A 9,570-nucleotide genomic window follows, 5' to 3' on the forward strand; every position below is an offset into this window, starting at 1 on the left:
GGAAAAAAAAAACATGGAAAAAAACCCACAACACACATTTGTTTGAAGATGGATTATACAGTCAATTCTCCATTTGCTTTATGTCTCTTTCCTCTAGTTTGAGATAAACACCGGCGGATTTTCCTTTTAGTGCCATATCTTCTATAGCGCATGACAAAACTATTACAGTAAGCCGACTGAGTATATGTGTATCACAAATGCTGTTAGAGCTACACAGGGAACAAAATATGCTTCTGAAATCTGAAAATCATTAAAGGGGAGAAATAGAAATACTCGCCGCCCTTGAAAGTGTTTCATAAAACACTTTATTCACCAAAGACCTTGAAGGTGTTAAAGGAAATAAAATCTTTAAAAGCTGTCAAGTTCACCTGGGGATAGATGTTTTTATAAACAATAATAATGAAAATGTGTTTTAAAGAGTGTTCTGGTTAGAAAGTATTTAAAACAAGTGACCTCTGTAGCTCCTTGTCCCACCAGAAATACACTGTAATTGATGTAGTCCCACTTTCAAGGGGAAAGGAATGATACTGCGGCTGGAAAAAAGCAATATGAGTTGCTCTTACTGAAGTCTAACAGCTAACAGGCTCATATAAGTGTTACTAGGTTAAGTGTTATAGTCTGATAGTTTCTCGCTTCTTTGTCAAACTGTCGGTAAGCAAATGTCAAAAAGAAGAGACATATTTGTGGTATGAAAAACCCTGATTATTGCTGCTCAGCTGCCATGTCAGTGGAAACACCGCTACTCTGCGTCTCTTTCTTTTTTCCTTTTTTTTTTCCATGGAAAGCTGGATTTGGGAAAAGCCTTTCCTCCTCCTCCTCCTCCTTCTCCTCCTCCTCCTCCTCCTCCAGCCTTCACATCCGGGTCAGTTGGGTTGGTTGAAGCTGGATGCTGCCTTCATGTGCTCCTCGTAAACTTCTAAACTTTGAAGTTTGAAAGTTGTAAACGCCTGTCCACGGTACATTTAGGTTTGATTTGAGAAATAAACCTGCAGAAAACAAATGTGTGATGCAGTAAAAGTTACAAAATGTATAATAATGTAAATCTATATTGATCTGTTTATTTATTTAACTGGTGCATTTATTGGCTGTAGCACAGGCCAAAAGGCAATTAAATGTGAAACTGAAAAAACAAGTTTATAAAAGGGAGTGAGGTTTTATATGGTATACATATATAATGATATAAAAAGTTATAATTGATGTCATTACAATTTGTTGGTCAGCTGATAAAACTATGACCCCAACCCTAATTGCCACATCAAATTTTGACTTTTTAGAAATATATGTAATTTATTTATGCATTTTATTAGTTGTGAGTTGTTGAATGGCTTTAATGCTTTTTCTAATGACTCAATCTCACAGTTTCCCCTAAATTCTGTTGTACCGATTCATTTAATCGTTTGCATACACTAAACGAATCGGTGCCACATTTTAAATCACTCCTCAAAACACACTTGTATTAAGCTGCTTTTAATTCTTGTTTCAAAAGCTTTTATTTCTGTTTTTATTTTTGATTTCTACTCATTTATTTACTTTTGGTTTGTTTGATTCATTCATTTTTATATTTTTTTACATTCATATGTAAAAAAGTGCCTGCTCACGGGGGGAATGTTGTAAATGAAAGAGCACGGTCTTGACCTGCTCTATATGTAAAGTGCCGAGATAACTTCTATCGTGATTTAGCGCTATATAAATAAAAAATGAATTGAATATTTGTAATTGCACCTCTAATAATTTCTTTGTTAGCTAACTCTTTGTCTTTTTTTCCCCACGACTTTCATTACTTTACTCTATTTTACGTATGCACGTTAAAAAAAAGTGCTACATAAACAAAGTTACTACTATTAAACCTGTCAATTCCGATCTTTGAGACAGCCCCTGAAGGCAGCACAAGTTGAGCAGCTCTCAGTTATTGCAAAGGCAGACTGATGATCCAGCTGCTGTGCGTGTGAAGTGTGTGCGCTGACATGGATACAACAACTGGCGTCTACTGTTGAAAGTGGACACATTACAGTGTTAACGGTGACACTGCGGAGACTTCAGACAGCGTTGAAACTTCCTCCACGGCCGCACTCATGTGATTTTTTTTTTCTCTCCCCCCTTGTTTGAGCCATGTCCAAAAGCCTGAAGAAGAGGAAGAACCACTGGACTAACAAAGTCCATGAGAGTGTCCTTTGCAGGAATGAGGAGGGGGAGCTCGGGCTGGAGTTGAAGGGCGGCGCAGAGAATGGACAGTTCCCGGTTATCGGCGAGCTTCTCCCGGGCAGAGCGGTCTGCCACAGCGGCAAACTCTGCCAGGATGAACTCCTGCTGGAAGTCAATGATACCCCGGTGGCTGGACTCACCACCAGGGACGTCCATGCTGTGGTCAAACACAGCAAAGACCCCGTCCGACTCAAGTGTGTCAAACAAGGTGAGGTTTTTCAGCTTTCACACCAACTTTCCCGTATATCTTGCTTTTTTTCTCTCTCTCCTTTTTTGGGAAAACCGTTAGCTTTTTTTTTTTTTTTTTTTTAGCACGCTTTTGTGTTTTGACAGCATTGCTATTGTCTCCCAAAACTGAGTCTCAAGGCTATTGCTCGATGCTTTGAGCAAACTAGGTGAAGAAAATGAACTTTTGCGGGTGTTTTTTGTTGTTACAAGTGTTCTGTACTCAGATATTCTCATTTTCTGCACAGCCGTTGTTGTAAAATGGTGTTTTAGACGTGTTTTGGTTGTGTTGGCAGGTCCTGTTGCTATGTGTGTGTACTGTAGTTTGGCCAATAAGGGGGTGTGTTACATTTGAGGCAGTCAGAAAACACACATTCCAGAGTGTTACCTGTAAAAGTATTGATCTTGAATGGGTTTCAGCCTAGTAGATAACTCATAATAACAAATATACAACACCATAATGATGATGGACTCACTGTAATATTTCTAAATGTCATGCAGCCACAGGTTAAGAGAATAGAATATCCAACAGCCTGGTAATAAACATGGGATTAGATCAGATTAGATTGCATTTGTTGTTATTGACTCCTCTCAGATATTTTATCACAAGCCACGTCTGTTTGTTTCACATGCATAATAGGAAATAAAACAAAAATAAAGTACAGCACACTATTATAAACATGCATGGCCACTAGAAATAACAGTATTATGTATCAATGAATTGTCATTTTGGCAGATTTTCTTCGCCCCTTTACAATAAATCACAATTAGTTAGCCAATATAAGAAATTTGAATACATTATCTTGAGTTCTGGAAAATTGTAATGGATATTTTCACTATTTTCAGTCATTTTAATGACCAAATGATTCATAGTTTCATTTAGAAAATAATAGCCAATCAATCTTTAATTGATTAATAATGAATAACCATTAGTTGCAGCAGTAGATGTAGAATTTTTCGGATGTGGCATCAGCCCAAGTGTAACCTCCAGACTACTTGAGGTTACAAGTTTGCTTTCTTTCTTGATGGAGAAAATTACACTACATTTGCTGTTTGACCTTTGAATCACATATTATTATTATTATTAATTTTTTTTTTTTTTGCAAAGCAGACATTTAAGTATGCAATATTTATTATCCAATTAGTGCCACATTGAGTGGACCAAATTGGATTTGGAAAGGATATTGTACAAATATTAGAGCAAATCCTCAAGTCCCTATTTCAACATTATGGTAGCGTCATGGAAAATGAGTAAACATAAAGTATGATAAGGTCACTGTAAGCTTATTATTGACCGCAACAGACACAGAAGTCACCTCAGGAATGTTATAGCGGAGGTTTTCTACCGGGAAGTGCAGTGGATTGCCTAAGTGAGTGCTGTGGTTTCACTGGAAGGATATGAAGCCAATATTGTGCTGTCCGATGACTTCACAGCTGTCGGAGAAAACTTTGAATTGCAACACAAGCTGTGCCCAGGACACCCGTGTTGACGCTAATATTCTTTTTTAAAAAGCTGTGTAAATTTGCTTAACCCCAGCTGATGAAGTTTCTGCTTGTCAACTTTGTCCACTGGACGTGAAACTCTTACACGTCCCGGCCTCACTTCTCTGGCCGTCTGTGTCTTTGATCCTTGGCAGCTAATGACACTGGTGTCTTGCATTGTGAGCTGAGAGAGGGGGATCTGTGGTCTCATTTTGGGGTAAAAAATCTACAAAACCCTGTAAGAGGCTTTGGATCAAAGTCTTAGTGTGTGCGTTTGTATATATATGTGTGTGTGTGTGTGTGTGTGTTTGAGCATCACACCAAGGATTTATTCAAAAGGCAGCCAAGCCCATATCAAACTAATGTGTTTCTTTTTTTCATGAAATATTTATATCCCCCAGTGATTGCTGAAGTGATTGATATTCTCCCCCCGCTGCTCAGCTCGTGTTTGCTCGATTGGATGTTTTTAGTGTCAAGTTGTTTGTAATATGATTGAAATGTGCATTAAGTAAATATTATGCGAGAAAACATTTTTATTTATTTATTTATTTATTTTGCAGTGTCCTTACAGCAGTGTGTTCAGTCACAGATATTTTTACTGTCAGCAGAGGCACATCAAACACTTACAGTCTGTTTCAACAGATTCCTTATTGAAGGAGAGAGAGAGAGAGAGCTTCAATTAAGTGCACAGCATTATCATAGAAAGCCAGGACTGTCCACTCGTTCTGCTATATTGTAGTCTCATGTTTTAATAATGAGTGGGTAGATAAATCGGACGTATCGTGCTATTTGTGATTTTTCTGTTATTTTTAAACTGTTATAATGCCGAAAGTCTATGTTAAATATGATCAAAGTTCCAACACTTTAGGTGAATGTATGTAGAAATGCAGGGTTTCAGGCTGCTATGAACACTTAGTTACGTCAACTTCCTCTTCGTGGTGACATCAGATTGTTTGCACATGCCCTTAAACAGCCATCCATTTTGTAGCCTTTGTTGCTAAGGTTGTCGCTAAGGTTGTTCACATTGTCCGCTCGCATATTTCGGATCTTATTTTGGCTTGAAAGTGTATGGATGTATTTGAAGAGTTTCCATTTCAAGTAAAGAACGACTTATACTGCGGATGTCAGCTGAGACACAGCTTCCGGGAGCTAACCAATCAGAACAGAGTGGGCTCATCGGGATGGGGGCGGGGCCTTAAAGAGACAGAAGCTCAAACGGCCTGTTTCAGACAGAGGCTGAATTGAGGGGCTGCGTAAAGGGCCAGGATAAGATAAATAAGGATTTTTTTGAACTATAAATCATACAAAGATATACCAGTAGAGCCCCAGAATATAAAGATAGACCTGGAAATGGGCATGATACTTCCCCTTTAAAAATTGTTGTTTATAGTACTTAAATAATATGGAAAACATAGCTGGGTGCCGTCATATAACGGGTGGGTCTGATCTTTCTTTTTTCTCAGACTTTACTGTCAATAACTAAATAACCGGTCTATCATAACTGCAAAAACACATTAAAACTCTGAGAATATCGGTAGAGCTGAAGTCTCAGTCATGTTTCAAGCAAAGAATGCAAACATTTTCTGGTTCCAGGTATTCAAATTAGAGGATTTCCTGTTTTTCTTAGTCTTATGGTAGAAAACAGAATATCTTTGGGTTGTAGACCGATAGTGGGATTAAACGGGGAATCTGAAGAAATCACCTTGGGTTCTTGGAAATTATGATGGACGTTTCTCACCATTTATTTTCATAAAGGAAATAATGAATCAATTAGAATATAATTAGAAGATTAATCGATAATGAAAATGATCATTAGTTACAATGATTGTCCTCAAGCCACTTTCAAGTGTGTGTATGACAACACTGACCCATCCTTCTCTTATAATCCCAACAACATAGATGAAAGTCACATCAAAAATGTTCAAATGGAGATTTGCACCAGCTTCTAACTTCTTCTACATAAATTACTGTTAGTGACTATTACTCAAGACTTCCTGAAGGTTAAATTGTTTTTTCAACTGAGGTTTTTCTCCATGTTGTTCGGTCTTAATGTTGTTTTTCCACTCAGCTTTTTTGGTTTGGTAAGAAAAAATTTAGATAAATATCGGGTTTTGTTAGAACTGTTAGACCTTATCACAGTAAGCAGAAAAAAATGTAATTTTCTCAGTCAGTATTGGGTGTACTTGAAAAACTGTTGCATTTATCCGCACAAATAATACTCAAGGATAAAATAACATCCAGCGATAATGACCGGGTCTCACTCTTTTATATTCGGAGCAGCGTTTGTTTACATCACCTGTGTGCTCGATGTTAGGCGAAGGTTTTGTCAAACTTGGCAGGAAACGAAACCTTCGCTCACAGGTGCCTGATATGAGTGTTGAATTGAACCGGGGTTACTTGAGAGAAAAACGTGTTCAGCTGTGCACTTGTAAGGACTAAAACTTCTGGACTTCTTGCATGTCAAACTTCTGCCTGTTTCCAATTTTACCAATCTGAAAATGAGCCTTTTGTGGTGGTAAAATGAATTTACCTACCATCCTTTGAGGATGTAATTTTCCGTAGCTTCTACTTTGTCCTTTATTAGCAGGAGCCACTGTAAGTAGACAAAACACCAGCCTTCAAACATAAAACCTTTCAGTTTAAAATGGACCAGCTACACACCAATGAAACGGCCATAAATTTTGCTTTGTTGTTCCTTTTTTAGCTTCCGGTCAAGGAACGGGGTCACTGACCAGTTTACATGCATGGTCGATCTCCAAAGGTTGCTCATGGCCTTTTTGAATAATACATCAAGTTCTCCTTTGCAGTGGTCCAATGCTTCACTAATGTCACAACTCTTTGCTGTCCCTTTCTCTTGGGATACCTCTGGATATTGGGATATTTTTCATGACGTCTGAAATGCCACGACTCTATCTCATTTTACACTCACACACATGCTCACATACAGTATTAGCTGTTTTATTAGTCTCCAAGGCGAGGATTAGATTAGATTGCCACAGCAATCAGACCTCCCCTGTAGGACATAATTAGGATCTCTACAAAACGCTGATGGGTATGTAAGTGAATTCTCATTAGAGTTAGACATTATGGATAATTCAAGGATGGGACTGAGACTACTTCCTGTGGCTGCTGTGGCCACTGTAGAATTGATTTCAGTAACAGTCACAGTTAAAGCATTGATATACTTGTTTGCATACATGGCTGTTTGTTACCTTACATAAAAGGTATACAGATTATAAATTTGGGATAAAGAGAACACTGGCATTGGGTTGGTATTTGGTATCAGCAGATTAGTGTATCATAATATTATGATATTGGGACAGAAAAGTCAGATTGGTGGATTTGTAGTATTCTGAGTTTCCCTCAGATTGTTAGTGCACGTTTGCAATTGACACCCTTAAATGCAAATATGTCATTTTGTTGCCATGTTGCCAATGGCCCGTGGGGATGTCTTCAATTTGCTTGTTTTGTCTGACAAACAGTCGAGGATTTTAAGATATTCCATTGACTGTTACATATGTCAAAGAAAAACAGAAAATGCTCACATTTAAGAAGCTGGAGCAGGAGAATTTTTGGTACTTTTGCTTGAAAAATGACTGAAATGATTGATTATCAAAATAGTTTTATAAATAAATATTATTTATGATATTTTCTGTCGATCGATTAATTGAATAATAGTTGCTGCTCTAAACAAGACATACCTACAAGATGCAATTAAGACCATGAATGGAACTAAGGACAACAACAGTGGTGGAAAGTGGAAGGAAACTACTGCAATTTTCAACTGCAATTTTAACATTAACAGCATAGAAAAGTGTTGACGTTATGTTTTTCGTGAGCAAAATAGGACATTGTAAATGAAGATATTCTGGTGTTGGTGTTTCCCTTATTTGTAGTCCAGTGAATGTACTTTTTTAATCCTCCAGGCAAACACAAAGTACGCAGGCAAGTATGGGAATATTACTGCTTGTGTCTCAGCCACTTGCTTACACATGCAAGTTTGTAAAAAGCAAATAAATCATGAGCCTTAAAAAATAATTTGCTCTTCCCTTAGTTTTAAGGCCTTTTTAAACAGAGCTGGCAAAATTTGTTGCATCACTAATATCGACATCCACCGCAATGCAAATTTAAGACATTTTCCCCTTTTTATGTGAGGGACAAGATCACGGTGAAACAGTTTGAATACGTCTTGGAGATGCATGTTCTGGTGTGTCGCTCTGAACTTTGGCCATGTGTAGGTGGACAGAGGAGAATCTTGCCTGGACCCACTGTCATAAGAATCTGTAACTTCAATCTGCTGAGATGAATTTGGTCGACAGTCATATAATCCACATAGACAGAGGCTGTGGCGATTGTGACTGCTTGAGGTTTTAGTCATGAAAATATTTGAACTACTTGTCGTCACTAGCTATAGGCTACACGTGGCCTTTTCAAGCATCTATTTATAAGAGCAGGTGTGTTATTTTACTGCTAACTTGGTCCAAAGTGCCAACATCTGTATGTAGTTTCTATTTTATTTGACTTTATCAAACAGCTGCCAGACAATAAAGTGAACCTCTCTTGTTGTTACTGTACGTTGCCATAAAGCTGCTGTGATATGTGATGAAACCTGTTGCGATTGGCTGAAGCTATCAACCTTGAAGTTAATAAAAGCCGCATTTTAGTAGAGGGAAATCTGTATGTCTTTTTTCGTTCAGTGATATGTTTTCAATGACATGCAAATTAATGAATCTCTTAACCTTAGATAATCTGCATGAAGAGCAAACACTGACCTTCTCTTTGTTTGCGTACCTTTCACTGAGCGTAATTGGTTTATGAATTCCTAAATAATGTTGCCGAAGCCTTCAGATGAATCAGTTTTGCTTCGTACCCCTTGACCCTTTTCCACCATCTATCTCGCACGCATACTCGCACTCAATTGCAACAGTTCTGTTTCCTATTTCAGCTCCAGTGAAGGATTAATGCAGCCAGCTACGGAGGCTGTCACTACATCTTTCGCCGCTGCTGTAGCTCTTACTGTAGTTGTGCTCTAGAGCTGAGAAGTGTATTCTGATTGAGCCTCGCTGAGTGGTGTTAGGTGTAGGTACGAGCAGACTCTTCCAGGTTAGCCATAGGCAATCAGTGTGCTCGCTGGGTGTTAGCTGGTGTTGGGGAAAGTCATTACAGCAGCCTGAGCAACGGGGAGCTTTAGCTAGGCAGAAATGGCAGTAAGTGTTACAGTACCTTTCCAATTTTAAAAAGCTAACAGTGCGGCTCTAGGGATGGCAGTCTGCAGGTCCAATACTTTGGTCCAGAGAAAAATATCTTGACTTACTGAATGGATTGCTATAAAGTTTTGTACAGACATTCATAGTCCAGAGTCAGACTTTGGGGATCGTCTCACTTTTCATCTTACACCATCATCAGGTTAAATTTTATGGCAAAATACCTGCAAAACTAACGACATTCTGATCAGCCTCAGCTGTACTTTGTGTTTAGTGCTAATTAGCCCATGTTAGCAAGCTAAGACACTAACCAGGTTGATGAACATGGTAGACATAGCTACTAAGCATTAGCATGATAACATTGTCATTGACTGACTTTTCTAGCTAGTTACAGTAACATTCCAACATGATAAGTTTTGGACTTGGGTTCATTAAAAGTGGTCACTACAAAGTTTAC

The 9,570-nt window shown here is 38.2% G+C and overlaps 1 protein-coding gene across 9 annotated transcripts in view; it reads left to right on the plus strand.

The window, feature by feature from the left end:
• Positions 1-1,596: 1,596 nt before the first annotated feature.
• Positions 1,597-9,570, plus strand: part of magi2a (membrane associated guanylate kinase, WW and PDZ domain containing 2a) — a 236,667-nt gene continuing 228,693 nt past the window's right edge. For 4 of the 9 annotated variants that reach the window (XM_044342684.1, XM_044342686.1, XM_044342685.1 and 1 more), the window contains exon 1: positions 1,599-2,410. In XM_044342684.1, coding sequence (XP_044198619.1) covers positions 2,110-2,410 — 301 coding nt within the window. In that variant the 5' untranslated portion in view covers positions 1,599-2,109. Of the gene's footprint in view, positions 2,411-9,570 lie in introns of all 9 variants that reach the window. The other 5 variants (XM_044342690.1, XM_044342693.1, XM_044342683.1 and 2 more) reach the window with 3 other exon arrangements.

Source organism: Thunnus albacares, chromosome 23 (genome assembly GCF_914725855.1).
Source record: "Thunnus albacares chromosome 23, fThuAlb1.1, whole genome shotgun sequence".
Classification (NCBI taxonomy): domain Eukaryota; kingdom Metazoa; phylum Chordata; class Actinopteri; order Scombriformes; family Scombridae; genus Thunnus; species Thunnus albacares.